Here is a 16663-nt window from a genome sequence, read left to right on the forward strand (position 1 = left end):
GGACAGCAGACCAGCTGGGAACTTCCTGCAGATCCAAAGCAGAAAGTTGCTATAAATAGGTTACTAACAAGAGAAAGTTGCTATAAATAGGTTACTAACAAGAGAGGGTCCTTTTGGGGAGAAAGGCAGGATATGAATGAATGAATAAGGTAAAGTATATGAGTATTTTTCTTTATATTCCACTCTTCCTCACCAGGGCCCAGGATGGCTTACAATCTAAATTTAATACTGTACTACATACAGAGATATAAATAGATAATACAAAATTACAGATAACATAGTGGAATAAAATTCCGTGCAATATGAATAGTGCTACATTCAGCAGGGGTTTTGGGCCATGTTTCCCTCTCTGCATTTGGCGCTCCTTTCTGAATCCTGCTTGACGGAAAGGATCGGAGCGGGAACTGGGACCCGGAGGGAAAGAAAGCCAGCGGCCACCCACTCATCCCGCCAAGGAACAGAGTCTACGTTCCTAGAGAGGCAGGACGTTTGACAGTGGGGGAAGACTATGATCAATGCACATGTATTAGTATTTCTGCCAAGGAAAGAAAGAGGAAAGGCGATTTTGGTGACGCTGCTCCCCGGAGTTGGGAGGTAAAAGGGCGACCGTGGGGTAATAGAGGAAGGGGATAAAAAAAATGGCCGGGGTGGGGAGTTTGGGGGGGGGAAGACCCTCCCCTAGACACACACACACCTTCCCTCTTGGGATCTTTTGCAGGGGGGGATCCTTGCAATCCCGATGCAAAATTGAGCGCTCGCCTCTTGTTTTATGGATAGTCTTTTTAAAAAATGACTTTTTTTCACTCTCCCCTTCCATCACCCCAACCAGTTAGGCTGTTTTTGATTGCTGGGATAGCTCAGTGGTTTAGGCGTCTGGGGTTGGGAGTTCGATTCCCCGCTATGTGCCTCCTTGACAGGGGCTGGGCTGGATGATCCATAGGGTCCCTTCTAGCTCTGCAGTTCTAAGATGATGATGATGTCCTTTGTAGTGAGCAGAAGGGAGATTGGGATGCTCCGGACAAACATCAGTAGACCAGCGATGGCTGAACAAGTTCTCAAGAGATACTCCTTGGTCTGCAATCTCCAGTTTGCCTTTTTGTGATGCTATTTTGCACCTGCCTCCAAAGGATGATGCTTTAGTGAAAACCAAAATAAATATTATGCCCTCTATACCTAAAATCTGGCCAGTTTTACTCTCCTTATAACGCCATTCCCCTCCCTCCATAATTGATGCAATAGAACCACCCTTCAAGATTTGTGATGAGAAACTACCCCAATCAGTTTCCCCAGGCAGAGAGCAGGGATTGGAAATTGTCTAGACTTTCAAATTGGCCTTTGAAATCAGAGGGGGTCTCAATTCAGAGACTGGAGGGGCTGCTCTTCCACTCCGCTTCCTGGGTTCCATTACAGCTATTACTTTATAGGGGTTGCTCTGAGAGTTTAGCTAAACTCTCTGCTCTGGGGGCAGAGATAAAAAGCCCCCACATTGTTCCCCTTTCTTTGCAGGATGATCAGTGGAGGGTTCCTGAGGCTGTGGGGTACTTTTCTGTCTGTGCCAGCAATTGCTTTTGCCCTGCTGTGCCCTAGAAGAAGAAAAATATGTCCTTATTTAAAAAAAAACTAATTAGTTGTGTGCCGTTTCCCCAAACTTCTTCCAAATATGGAAGAAGTTGGCCCTTGTGGTCTCTTCCAGCTCTGTGACTCTATGATTCTAAGTGTACATGTTGAGAAGAACTCAAATAGAATGAGTAAAGTCGTATAACCCCCCCCCCCCAAAAAAATATATATATATATCTGTTACATACAGCACTGATGTTACCTGTCTGTCATGGGTTTGGAGGGAAAGTTCCATCCTATGGGGAGTGGAAGGCGGGACATCAGGAGGAGGGGCTGTACTGTATAAATATGTGATGCCTGTGTGGTGAGAGAGAGATACTGTGGGAGATGCTGAGAGACACTGGGTTGTGACGAAGCAGCAGCTGGGAAGAAGGAGCTGTTGTGGGAGTCTGAGTGTCAGACAGGGTACTACTGTGTGTCAGAGTACCAACCTGATAGGTTCAGGTGTCTGTTGGTTAGCCAGAACTGATAGGTTCAGGGTCTGTGCTTCAAGTTAAGGGTTCTGGGTGAACCAAACTGTATGCTTGTATGAGTGAGAATAAGCCACGTTACTTTATCCTATTCACCTGATTGTTTATTTTTCCCTGTGTGTATTTTAAATAAACCTTATTCTTTTTATTGTTTGAAAATCCATCCCTGGTCTGTGTGACTTCTTATAGGGAATGGTTGGTGGCAGCTTAGTGTAAATGTGTGGCAGATCCCAGTAGGTCTGGGTTTGTCACATTGATTGGTGTCCAGCGTGTGGGATACGACTGGTCCAGTTGTCCAGCGGTCCAGCAAAGCCTTGGCAAGTGTGCCCAGAGCAAGGGGGGTCTAGTCAGGGACAGTCTGAGGCGCGTAGGTAATCTTCTAGGTGTACCTCACGGGGAGGTGCGCTAGTAGAAGAACGTGCCAACTGGGGAGACTTAGATTAAGGTGCTCTGAGGTAGCCTAGTTTTGGCGGGAAAAAGCTGAGGCAAAACTGCATAGTAACAGTGAGCTAGCTTGCCAGCTGAGAGGCCCAGCAGAGGGGGGTAGGCTCTGACTCGATACTGTTGCAAGTTAGTGCTGAAGAACAGCAGCAATCTCTAGGGAGAGCTGGTTCTGAGGCAAGAAGGAAAAAAGTGGTCGTTTTATTTTGAGGCTTGACTTTTAAAGCAGCCTGTTCTGAGGGGGGATTATGCCCTTGACTCGAAGCCAAGTAACAGAAATGAGTGAAGTGAAAGACCCCCAGATTGACCAAGGTTCTGAGGATGAATTTGGCTCAGTGCAAGGTGACAGCACAGGAGAGCAGAACCCAGAGCTTAGAAAAATACTCATAGCCCAACAGCATGAACTGAGGGTGAGGGAAATGGAGGAAAGATTAGAGAGAGAGAGAATGGAAAAGGAAGAAAGATTAGAGAGACAGAGAATTGAATTGGAATTGCAGAGAGAGAAAATGGCGTTTGAATTAAAAAAATTGGAACTGATGAATCAGAACAATAATAATAATAGGGATTCTGAGGGAGGCCAACTGTCTAAAGCTGACCTGAAGAAATTCCCTGTGTACCACAAGGGAGATTGTCCTGAGGTGTTCTTTTCCTTAGTGGAAAGAGCGTTTGTGGACTTCTCAGTGAGGGAAACTGAGAAGATGACCATCATGCGGTCTTTAATCAGTGGTAGCCTGGCTGAGGTTTATGCCGAGATGCCTGAGGAACTGATGAAAGATTTTGCAGAGTTTAAAAAACTGGTGTTTGCCAGACATGGGATAAATGCAGAGCAGCTGAGACAAAGATTCAGGTCCCTCACCAAGAAACCAGAACAGACTTTTACCCAAGTGGGGGCCCAATTAGTGAGGCTGCTTGAGAAATGGCTATCTCAGGAGGGAACAGAGACCTATGAGCAGCTTAAAGACTTGATAGCGCTGGAACAGTTCTATTCAGTCCTGCATGGGGAACTGAAATTCCAGGTGAGGGAAAGGAAACCGAAATCTGTGGCAGCAGCCGCAGAGATCGCAGATTTTATTTCCCAAATAAGAAAGCCTTGGGTGAGGGGAAATCTGTAGGTAAACCCAAAGAAACCTACAGCAAGTACTCTCAGGGACCAGGGAAAAGCCAGCAAGGGGGAGGGGCCCATGGTGAAGGGAAGCCCTCAGACATGAAACTAAGACCTCAGATTTTGGAGGGAAAACCAAAACAAGATGAGAGAGAATCAAAATACCCCAGAAAATGTTATTTCTGTCAGGGAAAGGGTCATCTAATCTCAGAGTGTGAGAAATTAAAGCAGCTAAAAGGAATGGTGCCTCAGAATTCTAGTGGGACCAAGCCAAAAGCTGTGTTCTGTGTCCAGAAAGAGCAAGGCTCAGTGTCACAGAGGGAGCCTGTTGCCATGGCTACTCAGTCTGGAACAGCTACCTCTGCTGATCAGGCTGAGGAAAATGGTCCTCTTGTGGAAGTAAAGCGCTGCTTGCTGGTGAAAACAGATTCTCAGTTGTTTGAGACAGCAGGGGTGGACGTAGGAATACTTGACCGTCAGTATAGGGGGCTGCGGGACACTTGTTCCCAGGTAACCCTGTGCCATCCAGATATCATCCCTAGGGAGTTTATAATCCCAAATGAGAGCATGAAGGTGGCAGGGATTGAGGGGCAGGTAATCTCTCTGCCAGTAGCAGAGGTACCTGTCAACTTTCAAGGCTGGAGGGGAGATTGGCGGCTAGCGATTTCATCGACTCTGCCAGCAGCCGTGCTCGTGGGAAATGACCTGGCTGAACATGTGAAACGGGTGCTAGTGATTACACGCTCACAAGCCACCACAGGGACAGTTCAGGGGGGTAATGATGAGCCAGAGACGGAAGCAGAGGGGAGTTCAGAAGCTGTGGTGGAAACCTTAACCACAGACAGCAGATTTGGACAGGAGCAAAAGGCAGACGCCACTCTCCAAAAGTGTTTTGAACAGGTGACTGACGCCCAGCTAACACCTGAAACCCCAGTGAGATTTCTGGAGAAAAGGGGGATTTTATATAGAGAAACCCTGAGGAATATCTCAAAAGGGGGAGAGGGGATCAGAAGTCAGCTGGTGGTACCTGAAAAGTATCGCCCCATGATCTTACAAAGGGGGCACTCTGACATGTTTGCTGCACACTTAGGGGTGAACAAAACACAGCAGAGAATCACACAGAATTTCTACTGGCCTGACATAGGGAAGCAGATCAGGGAGTTCTGTAAACAATGTGATGTGTGTCAAAGGCAGGGGAATAACCGCGACAGGACCAAAGCAAAGTTGTGCCCTTTGCCTGTGATTGACACTCCGTTCAAATGCATAGGGGTGGATATTGTGGGACCTTTGCCCAAGGCCACAAAGAGGGGGAACAGGTTCATTCTAACAATTGTGGACCATGCCACAAGGTATCCTGAAGCCATACCCTTGACTAACATTGAAACTAACACAGTGGCCGATGCTTTGGTAGGGTATATGTCCAGGATGGGATTTGCCTCAGAGATAATCACAGATTTGGGCGCATCGTTCACATCAAAGCTCATGAAACGCTTATGGCAAATCTGTGGAATTAAGCACAAGGAAACCACTGCTTATCATCCTGAAAGTAATGGGTTAACTGAGAAGTTCAATGGGACTCTAATGCGCATGATTAGGGCTTACTTGGCAGAGAATCCAAACAATTGGGACCAGAAGCTGCAATCCCTTTTGTTTGCTTATCGATCAGTGCCACAAGCCAGTACCGGGTTCAGTCCATTTGAACTTTTATTTGGGAGAAGGGTGAAAGGGCCCCTTGATTTGATCAAACAAAATTGGGAGCAGATCACCCAGGATGACCCACAAGACGTTGTGACATACATAGACACCTTGATGAATGACCTAAAGCGAAATCTAGAGCTAGCAGCAGAGAACCTGCAAGCTCAGAAGGTCAGACAGAAAACATGGTATGACCACAAAGCTAGAGAGAGGCACTTTGACCCAGGGGAGGAAGTGCTTTGGCTTAGGCCCTGCAGAGAGAATAAACTGCAGCTCAAATGGGCAGGACCATATAGGGTCATTTCCAAGATGTCAGACCTGAACTACCTAATAGAGCAGGAGGAGAACCAAGCAAGGAGGGTGGTTCATGTGAATGCCCTAAAACCCTACTACAGAGGGGAACAGAGGGTTTTATTCGCGATAAAAGCAGCTGAGAGTGAGGAAGCTGAATTACCCTTCTGGGAGGGTAGAGGGGAAGTAAAATACAACCCAGAGGAGGTAAAGATCAGTCCTGCACTCACCCAAGACCAGCAGCAAGAACTAAAAATGCTGCTTAGTAAATATCAACAGGTGTTTTCCAACAAGCCGGGGATAGTGAAGGGAGTGATGCATCGGATCCACACAGGGGATGCACCCCCGCAGGCAGTATCCCCATACCGAGTAACGGGACCCTATAGGGACAAGGTGCGGAGGGAGCTGGACGAGATGCTGAGGGAGAACATAATCGTCCCCTCTTCTAGTCCTTGGTCCTCTCCGATAGTCCTTGTGGACAAGCCTGATGGGAGCATTAGGTTTTGTGTCGATTACAGGAAACTAAACCGTGTAACCACTCCTGATGCCTACCCAATGCCCAGGCTAGACAACCTGATTGAAACCATAGGGGGTTGTCGGTTCATCTCATCATTGGACCTGGTAAAGGGATATTGGCAATTAAGAATTGATCCCAGGGATCAAGAAAAGACTGCATTTTGCAGCCCTTTTGGTCTCTATGAGTTTCGAGTCCTGAGCTTTGGTCTCAGAAATGCACCAGCCACATTCCAAAGGCTGATGGACCAGACCTTAGCAGGGCTCAGTGACTTTACAGTGGCCTACATTGACGACATAGGGATCTTCAGTAATACCTGGGAAGATCACCTGATACACCTGGAGTTAGTGCTGCAAAGGTTAAGTGCAGCAGGGCTAACAGTAAAGGCCAGCAAGTGTCAGCTGGGTAGCCCAGAAATAAAATACTTGGGTCACATGGTAGGGGGAGGAATGATAAAACCCCTGGAGGCCAAAATAGAAGCTGTTCGTGATTGGCCTAGACCCAACACCAAGAAAAAGGTCAAATCATTTCTTGGGTTGGTGGGCTACTACAGAAAGTTCATCCCGAGGTTTAGCGAGATTGCGGCTCCGCTGACCGATCTGACGAGGAAGACGGCTGATGACCGCATCCCGTGGACCAGCGACTGTGAGGCGGCGTTCCAGAGGTTGAAGGAGGCGTTAATCAACTATCCAGTCCTGAGTGCTCCAGACTTCGACCGGGAGTTCATCATCTACACCGATGCGTCTAACAGCGGGGTAGGAGCAGTTCTGTGCCAGGAGGATGAGAATGGTGACCAACATCCAGTGTCCTACCTGAGTAGGAAACTTCAAAAAGGTGAGAGACATTTGGCAACCGTGGAGAAGGAGTGTTTGGCCATAGTCTACGCGATCCAGAAGGCCAAGCCTTACATCTGGGGAAGACATTTTATTCTGTGTACTGACCATTCACCATTGCAATGGTTAAAGACAATGAAAACCCACAATAGCAAACTTATGAGGTGGGCTTTAAACCTACAGGACTATGACTTTGAAGTGAAGGTGGTCAGAGGGTCAGTGAACTGTGTTGCTGACGCCTTATCAAGAAGACCTGAAGAATGAAGACGGCGAAAGAACATGGACTATATGTGTATATAATGATGACAAAAAGTTAAAATGTACCTGTGGTTTTGAATTTGGTTTGTATGAATAAAGGTAAATTGATGTAATGTATATGGTAAATGTTTAAATGCATAATTGCTATGGTTAACTTAGAGTGTAAGGATAAGTAAGTATGGTATGGTATGTATAACTGTTTTGTGTATTTTACCCAGGTTGTTTTTTGGTGAAAAGCACCTTAGCTTTCCCCCTACAAAACAACTTATAAAGAGGGGAGGTGTTACATACAGCACTGATGTTACCTGTCTGTCATGGGTTTGGAGGGAAAGTTCCATCCTATGGGGAGTGGAAGGCGGGACATCAGGAGGAGGGGCTGTACTGTATAAATATGTGATGCCTGTGTGGTGAGAGAGAGATACTGTGGGAGATGCTGAGAGACACTGGGTTGTGACGAAGCAGCAGCTGGGAAGAAGGAGCTGTTGTGGGAGTCTGAGTGTCAGACAGGGTACTACTGTGTGTCAGAGTACCAACCTGATAGGTTCAGGTGTCTGTTGGTTAGCCAGAACTGATAGGTTCAGGGTCTGTGCTTCAAGTTAAGGGTTCTGGGTGAACCAAACTGTATGCTTGTATGAGTGAGAATAAGCCACGTTACTTTATCCTATTCACCTGATTGTTTATTTTTCCCTGTGTGTATTTTAAATAAACCTTATTCTTTTTATTGTTTGAAAATCCATCCCTGGTCTGTGTGACTTCTTATAGGGAATGGTTGGTGGCAGCTTAGTGTAAATGTGTGGCAGATCCCAGTAGGTCTGGGTTTGTCACAATATCCAGGCCTGAACTAGGATGAGAAAGATACTGGAAGAGCCTTTTGTGAGGCTGACTTTATGGGCCGAAGGGATTTTGGATCTTTCAGACAGAAAGAAAGAGAGAAGCAAACCTGAGCATGTATTTTTCAAGGTGGACTGGATTAACAGGATGCACAGTTCTGTGCCAAAGTGGAATATAAGACATGATGCTTCAGCTAGCTACTCTCATACTAATTATTTCCTGTTGGATCACATGGGATTTCAGCATCTTTAATTATTTCATTCATTCATTCATTCATTCATTTAACTTGTATCCTGCCCATCTAGACTGCGTCTACTCTGGGCAGCTCACAACAAAACAGAATAAAAAACAATTTAAAATATCAACAACAATTTCACAACCTTAGTACTGTGCCAGTCTTCTCCACTTGAGGGATATTCCTTTGCCAGCCCAGCCCTGACCAAGCTTCTCTCCTTGCTGTTCGTAAGGCACGATAGGAGCAACTGCAGGAATCTCTTAGGTGGCCAAGTTTATGCTTCCTTTGTCTCTCTTACAGGCAGTGCAATGGCAACAGAGGAAGATTCGGGATCATCTTCTCTTTGTGGTGGACTGGAAAGAATGGCACTATGCCTCCCTCAGGTAAGGAAGGGATTCTTTTGGAGAGATGCAGGGGAACAGCCTTAGTGCTTTCTCTGTGTTAGGTAGGAAGAGGGGAATCTGAAAGAATGTCCCTTTTTAAATTACTTTTGCTATTACCCTGTGACAACGAAGGCCTTTCCTTTATTTCTCATGCCATTACGATCCCACAAAGATAAAGTGAAAGAACTTCTGCCCTCCAGATGTTGGGATCAGACAGAGAAATACACATTTTCAAGGTTTATTACCAGAACAAGCCACTAAATGGAACCAGAGACTATGTTACGGTGGTGCCTCGCTTAACAATTGCCTCGCTTAACGAGGAAATCGCTTGAAGATTAGGTTTTTGCGATCACAAAAGCAATCGCAAAATGATGGTTTAAATGGGAAAAATCCGCTTCACGATGATCAGTTCCCTGCCTCGGGAACCGATTTTTGCATTACGACAATCTAAAAACAGCTGATTGTCGGGTTTCAAAATGGCCACCGGTTGTAAAAAATGGCTCCCCGCTGTTTTTAGGAGCCATTTTTCGCTATACAGGCACCCAAAAATGGCTGCCCATATGGAGGATCTTCGCTGGACGGTGAGTTTTCAGCCCATTGGAACGCATTGAACAGGTTTCAGTGCATTTCAATGGGTTTTTTAATTTTGCGTTACGATGTTTTCACTCTACAGCGATTTCGCTGGAACGAATTACCATCGTCAAGCAAGGCACCACTGGATATGTATACAGGTGGCATACTAGAAATGTATTTGTGAGCTGTTGTCTCTGGGGGAAGCAGCTTTGGGTGAAATGGAGAAGACACATTTGCAGGGGGGAGGTTGCAATTTCTGGATTCAGGGAATTCTCCCTTTTGAACAGAAGGGCAGGAAACCCAGTCCTTTGGCAAAACTAGCCAAAGTCTCTCAACCGTGCAAGGATGCTAAAAAGTATGCTATTTTCCGGCATCTATAGGGGGGCTTGGAACTGATCCCCTGCAGATACCGCAATCCTGTTCTGTTTCTCATGCCACCATGAATCCTACAAAGATAAAGTGAAAGAAGTAAAATATTTGCAAAGCCACAAGATTATCATTTGCCATTGCATTGTTGGAGCCTGACTGTATGTTTAGGAGGTTATCTTTGAGAAGGTAATTTTTCCCTTTCTGCTTCTAGCAGCTCGTGTCCTTCCAGGACGTGGCCGTGTCTTTCACCCGGCAAGAGTGGGATCTCCTAGATCCAGGCCAACGAGCTCTGTATAAAGAGGTCATGCTGGAGATCCATGGGATGGTAGCCTCTCTGGGTAAGGGCAGAATCCAGGCCAGGGGGCAGCAGGGCTGAAAGACTTGCTGAATCATTTCTTGTTAGGTGGAACGCCAAAGGGATCCAGGTGGTTGGTCCAGTTGTTTCTGATGATCTCTGTTGTGAACCAGAGCACCAGGCTGCTTGAGAGCAGGCGCTCGATCAGAGGTTACAAGGGGGATGCTCAGATGGTCTCAACACAAATGTTAGAAAAGCAAAAATGGATGTGATTGAACACCAGGATGGCGTTATTATTTGGAAGTGGGTAGCGGTGGTAGTAAGGGTGGCAGCTGTGACAGCAGTGACGATCAACCTTTGTTTATCCCAGCTGTCGTTTAATTCACTGTATGGTTTGTGGCAGACCATTCCCAAATGGATCAGAGACTTTAGAAATCTCATCCAAGACAAGACATAATGAGCCAGAGAAGGTTCTCTCTCTCTCTCTCTCTCTTTAAACAATAGCTCCCCAAAGTCTGCAAGAGTTCCCTTCGCCAGAATTCTGGAAGTCTAGCCAAAAATAAATAAGGAAACAGATTGGAAGAAAGGAAGAGATTGATTCGCTCCAATCCCATCGCATTTCTGGCTCAGGGCCCCTGAGATCTGTCTTGCTTTCCCCTTGCTTTTCAACATCTACAAGGGGTTGGTAGTGGTGAGGTCAAGATGCTAACAGCGTTTACCTGTGTTTGTCCTTCTGATCTGGTTCTTTCAGGAGAGAAGTCGATGGTCAAGACAAGGCCTGGCTCAGCAGATCGGAAGGATTGAGTTCAGGCAGCCTAAGGTTTCCATCAGACAGGATATACAGTGGTGCCTTGCATAACGAGCGCCCAGTTTAACAATGAATCCGCATAGCGATGTGGATTTTGCGATCCAAAAGCGATCGCATTGCGATGGTTTATATGGCTAAATATCGCATTGCGATGATCGGTAAACGTTTAGCTTACCGATCTTCGCATTGCGATGTTTTAGAAACAGCTGATCAGTGGTTCCAAAATGGCCTCCAGAAAAAAAATGGCCGCCCACAGCGTTTTCACACCCTTTCCCTCGCATACCGGGCGGCGAAAATGGCAGCCGTATGGAGGATTTCCACATAGCAGTGAGTTTATCCTCCATAGGATCGCATTAAACGGGGTTTAATGCATTCCTATGGGGTTTTCCGTTCCGTATAGCGACAATTCCGGATAGCGACGATTTATCCGGAATGGATTATCGTCGCTATGTGGGGCACCACTGTACTATCTCAAATAAGGACAGGTCTAAGCTGGCAGGGTGCCACCAAAAGGCCAAGACACTATCTGAGCCACAAGATAGTCCAGCATCAAAAATGACAGTAGTGTAAAGGAAACGGCCAGGGCTAAAGTAGCACGTCTTGTTTGTAGTGACCAACCTTGTCTCTTTCTTTGAAAGACATTCCCAAACCGGACCTCATCTGCTGGCTGGAAGAAGGAGATGATCCACGTGTCCAGGATTCTTACACTCAGAAGAGATTGACAGGTACTTCCTTAGGTTGTAGCATCCTGACCTTATCAGCAAGGTGCAATAGAAGTGGAACTAGTCTGTACTGATGAGGAATTCCTAACACAATACAGAGCAATAGCACATTCTACGCCATATTTGGCTGCTTGGATACCTCCATTGTTTACATATCTGGCTGGAGAGCCAGAGGTTGGGAGTTCGATTCCCGACTGTACCTCCTGTGAATAGAGCCAGGCTGTATGGCCTTGGGCAAGCTTCATAGTCCCAGGGTGCTCCCAGAAGCAAGGAAGAGTAAACCACCTCTGAGTACTCTCTACCTAGAAAACCCTGGAAAGGATTGCCATAAATCGGAATCAGCTTGATGGCACACAATTATTATTATTATTATGCCATATTTATTGATATTGGATTTTAAGTACAGCTGGATTAATTGGAAGAAAAGGAGTGGGTTTTTCCGAGTTTAGTTTCTCTCTTCTTCCCCAACACCAGATTATTGAAAAGATGGCTTTGGTCCAGCAGAGGGCATAGAGAGAAAAAGTGGCCATCTGAGAGAAGGTGAAAAAGAGAAATCTTTTGAAATCTGAAGCTCCCAAGTCTCTCTGAATCTCTCTGACAGGATAATACCATGTTTTCCCGAAAAGAAGACAGGGTCTTATATTAATTTTTGCTGCAAAAAACGCATTAGGGTTTAATTTCAGGGGATGTTTTATTTTACAGTCCTATCATCTTCTTCTGATTGCTGCATAAGGGTGGAGGGCAGGGTTTCATGCAACTAGGGCTTATTTTGGGGGTAGGTCTTATATTACGAGCATCCTGAAAAATCATGCTAGAGCTTATTTTCAAGTTAGGTCTTATTTTCAGGAAAACAGGGCATTTCTCTCTTTATCTCTCAAATTTAGGTAATGGTCAAGATTTTGAGAACTGCCAGAAACTATCATCTCCAGTGTCATTGGAAGTAAAGGAGCCTGAAGGGGGAAGAAAACTGTATGGGACTGCAAGAGGAATAAAGACTCGCATGGAAAACCCGTCCAAGAAAGGAAAGAAAAAGCCCTCCAGTTCTCAAGAGGCAGATAGCAAATTAAAGAGATGTGGCAGAACCCAGTCAGGATCAAAATGGTATCAAGGCATGGACACTGCAAAACATTTCAGTGACAGTAGAAGGTTGTCTGACCAAGGAAGAAGCAAAGGGACAAAACCATGGGAATGTTTGGTTTGTGGCAAGAGCTTCACTATTCTTTCTAGCTTTGCTTTACATCAAAGAACTCACACTGGAGAGAAACCGCATAAATGCATGGAGTGTGGAAAAAGCTTTACTTCCAACGGGTACCTTAGGGTGCATCAAAGGATTCACACAGGGGAGAAACCATATAAATGCATGGAGTGTGGAAAGAACTTCACTTCCAAGGGTTACCTTAGGGTGCATGAAAGAAATCATACAGGAGAGAAACCATATAAATGCATGAAGTGTGGAAAGAGCTTCAGTCTTAAAGGGAGCCTTAGAAAGCATCAGAGTTTTCACATGGAGGAGAAACCACATAAATGCATAGAGTGTGGCAAGAACTTCACTCAGAAAGGGGACCTAACTCGGCATCAAAAGATTCACACAGGGGAGAAACCATATAAATGCATGGAATGTGGAAAGTGTTTCAATAAGAAAGATGCCCTTAGGGTGCATGAAAGAACTCACACAGGAGAAAAACCTTACAAATGTCTGGAGTGTGGAATGAGCTTCAGTCTGAAAGGGAGTCTTAAACAGCATCACTGTTTTCACACAGGGGATAAACCATTTCAGTGTATGGAGTGTGGAAAGAACTTCACTCAAGTAAGTTCCCTTAGGAGGCATCAAAGCATTCACACAGGGGAGAAACCTTATACATGCACGGAGTGTGGAAAGAGTTTCAGTCAGAAAGATGCCCTTAGACTGCATCAAAGAATCCACACAGGGGAGAAACCATATGAATGCACAGAGTGCGGAAAAAGCTTCTGTCAGAAAGGAAATCTAAGGCTGCATGAAAGAACTCACACTGGGGAGAAACCATATAAATGCACGGAGTGTGGAAAATGCTGCAGTCAGAAAGGGAGTTTAAGGCTTCATCAAAGAACTCATGCAGGGGGAGAAGCGTATGAAGATATGGAATGTAGGAACAGCTGTGGTCTGAAAGGGCATCTTAAACAGTATCAAAGTACTCACACAGGAAAGAAACCTCATAAATGCATGGAATGTGGAAAGAGTTTCGATCTGAGCTCAAATTTTGCTCAACATCAAAAGACTCTCAATGAGATGAACCATACCTACGTATGGAACGTGGAAAGAGATTCAGTATTTTTCCAATTTCTTAGCTGCAGTCTCCATTTAGATTGATGATTGAACTGAGTTACAGGAAATCTTTCCTTACTTCAATGTCTTCTCAGCATTAAAATTACGTCATTTTTCTGTGGTCCTTATTTTTGTTGTGTTTCTGTTCATTCATAAAGTTGCCTGCTAAATCCAGCAAGCTGTCATGAATCTAGGAACGGGAAGGACAATTCATTATTTAGCAGTAACTTGCCACTGTGACTGATGAAATTACACCGATACAGCATTTCAACTGCAGTTGCTCTGAAGCTGGCATTAAGCCACAACAAGATTCTGGCCAATATGTTCTGCATATGCAGTGGTGCCTCCCAAGATGATGTTAATTCGTTCTGTGAAAATCGGTGTCTTGCGAAAACATTGTGTTGCGAAACACGGTTCCCCATTGGAGTGCATTAAAAACCGGTTAATGCATTCCAGTGGGGACGAATCGTTGTCGTCCAGTGAAAATCGCCATAGGAAACATCGTCTTGTGAACCACGGTTCCCTATTGGAATGCATTGAAATCTATTCAATGTATTCCAATGGGGGGAAAAGTCACAACAACAAAGTCAAAAAAGTCAGAACAAAGTCAAATTTGGTTAACAAAAGGTTTATTAAGTGCTATTTAACATCATAAATACTGTAACTTGAAAAGGTAGGGAAATAAATCAGTCCTATTTTGCCCTCCCATATTCTGTTGTGCATCAGAACAACCAAATGATATGGCAGAGGCAAAATACGTTTCAAGAATTAAGAAGGGCCAAAGGGAATATTTTAATTGTATTCTAAAAATCCTGGAGTTTGTAGGTGTAAAAAGGTGCAGTCCAGTAGCAGAGTATTTTTTAAAAATTAGATTTCTGAAAATATCCTTTGTAGCATTAAGCAAGTATCACTGAAGTATTTTGCTTGTTATTAACCTCAAGTGATGATTTGAACACAGCATGGTTAACCAGCACAACCAGAATACTTTATTGTTCATAGATGATGATACATGATGTTGCATTGTTGTTCTCCTGCCTGTGTTGCCTGATTGTTGTCTGCTTTTGTGAACTGTTGCACAACTGTGTCTTTTTCCGTGCAAATGGATTTAGAAGCTGTCCAGTGTTTGCAATGTGCTAGTTAACTGGCTTGATTTTCCTATTATTCTTACTAATTAGTGGTGTATATATTAGTACCATAAGGAGCCTTGTGGTACAGTGGTTAAACTGCAATACAGTGGTGCCTCGCTTAACAACGATAATCCATTCCAGGGAAATCGCCATTAAGCAAAAACAACATAAAGCATAATTAAAAACCCCATTGAAACGCATTGAAATCCGTTCAATGCGTTCCAGTGGGGTAAAAACTCACCATCCAGGGAAGATCCTCCATATGGCGGCCATTTTTGCTGCCTGTATAGCGAGGAATCTGTCCTTAAGTGAGGAGCCATTTTAAGCACCTGGTGGCCATTTTGAAAACCCGACGATCAGCTGTTTTTGATCATCGTAAAGCGAAAATCAGTTCCCGAAGCAGGGAACCGATCATTGCTAAGCGAAATTCCCCCATTTAGACAATCATTTTGCGATCGCAATTAGATTGTCGTAAAGCAGATTCATCATAATGCGGGGCAATCAAGCGAGGCACCACTGTACTGCAGTGAGGACCTCTCACAACCTGAGTTTGATCCTGGGCTCAGGTAGCTGGCTTAAGGTTGGCTCAGTCTTCCATTCCTCTGAGACTGGTAAAATGAATACCCAGCTTCCTGGGAGGGTAATGTTTAGCCTGCATAATTAAATTATGAACTTCTCAGAGAGTGCTTAAAGCATTATGGGGTGGTATATAAGTAGCACACTTTACTGTGCATATGGTTTTTTTCATAAACGTTGCACATTTTATTACTGGTAACTTCTGGGTGTTGTGCAATGACATGGACATCCTATATATTGATTGCTATTTTTGGGTCACAATTCACTTTTTAAACTTTTTTTAACACAGCCCTTCATCCTTCCAACGCTATTCATACTGTATAAAATATACCAGCCTAAGGGTGGGACCGTGGGCCTCCTTGAAGTGCACAACAAAAATGTGTTGCAACTTAAGAGGCAGTGAGGCGTCCTTAACTGGCCAGTTGCTCAACACAGTGGGATGGATCCTGCCGAAATCCTGTGCTCTTTTCACAAGGGTTCTGTGGACATCATCCTTGTTTGTTTCTCTCCTACACGATTGTTGTGCGCCCATTATACTGTCAAGTGGGTATCATGTCTTGCCCAGCTAAAATTCCTGTTTGCTGTCACTACAAAGAGCAAAGCGTTGCATTGTTTGCTCCTTGCTAGTTCATATATTTCCTGATCACATTCAACACACAATGAAGTGGAACCACTTGGGTGAATTTTCCCTCCCTCTTAGTGCAGTGCACAGCATGGTCTGTACAGAGAGCCCCTGAGGACCCATCATAAGCTGTTAGGTTACAACTGTGGTAGCAGAACAATGGGCAAAATATATGCACCTTAGCCTAGATTATGTCTAAAGAGCACTGAAGAGGGTTTTGTACAGTTCAGGGAACATATGGAAGCTACAGTGAAAAGGGCAGAATTCAGTTTAGTACTTTATTGAGAGCCCACTATATACTGTACTATAGAAATGATTTCAGTTGGTTCTCTTGGCACAGATACCCTGGTGGGAGAAAACTATAGGAATTCTGTCAGTCAGTTCTATGTCTTATTCTTCAATGTTCCTTAGCACAGGCATATCATCATCACCATTAATGGCCCTGTCTTGCCCTGTCTTCCTGTAACAGCCTGCTTAGGAAACACGGATACCTTTTATTATTGGACCACTAAAATAAAAAAAATTGCAAGCTTTCATATGGTGTTCCACTTCATCAGGCTAAACACCACCTGTTCATGGATAGCACAGAAAAACTGTAG

General features: G+C 44.7%; 1 protein-coding gene across 3 annotated transcripts; it reads left to right on the forward strand.

The window, feature by feature from the left end:
• The first annotated feature begins 431 nt into the window (after positions 1-431).
• Positions 432-13867, forward strand: LOC144587539 (uncharacterized). 3 transcript variants are annotated; one of them, XM_078388568.1, is made up of 5 exons: positions 446-594; positions 8588-8670; positions 9824-9950; positions 11354-11440; positions 12322-13867. In XM_078388568.1, the coding sequence occupies exons 2-5, from the start codon at positions 8596-8598 to the stop codon at positions 13782-13784; spliced, it is 1752 nt and encodes a 583-aa protein (XP_078244694.1). In that variant the 5' UTR covers positions 446-594; positions 8588-8595; the 3' UTR covers positions 13785-13867. The 3 variants fall into 3 exon arrangements, with proteins under 3 accessions (XP_078244693.1, XP_078244694.1, XP_078244695.1); XM_078388569.1 differs by having other exon boundaries at positions 475-594; positions 9827-9950; XM_078388567.1 differs by lacking the exon at positions 9824-9950 and having other exon boundaries at positions 432-594.
• Positions 13868-16663: the final 2796 nt, after the last annotated feature.

The sequence above is a fragment of the Pogona vitticeps genome, chromosome 2, assembly GCF_051106095.1.
Source record: "Pogona vitticeps strain Pit_001003342236 chromosome 2, PviZW2.1, whole genome shotgun sequence".
Taxonomy (NCBI): domain Eukaryota; kingdom Metazoa; phylum Chordata; class Lepidosauria; order Squamata; family Agamidae; genus Pogona; species Pogona vitticeps.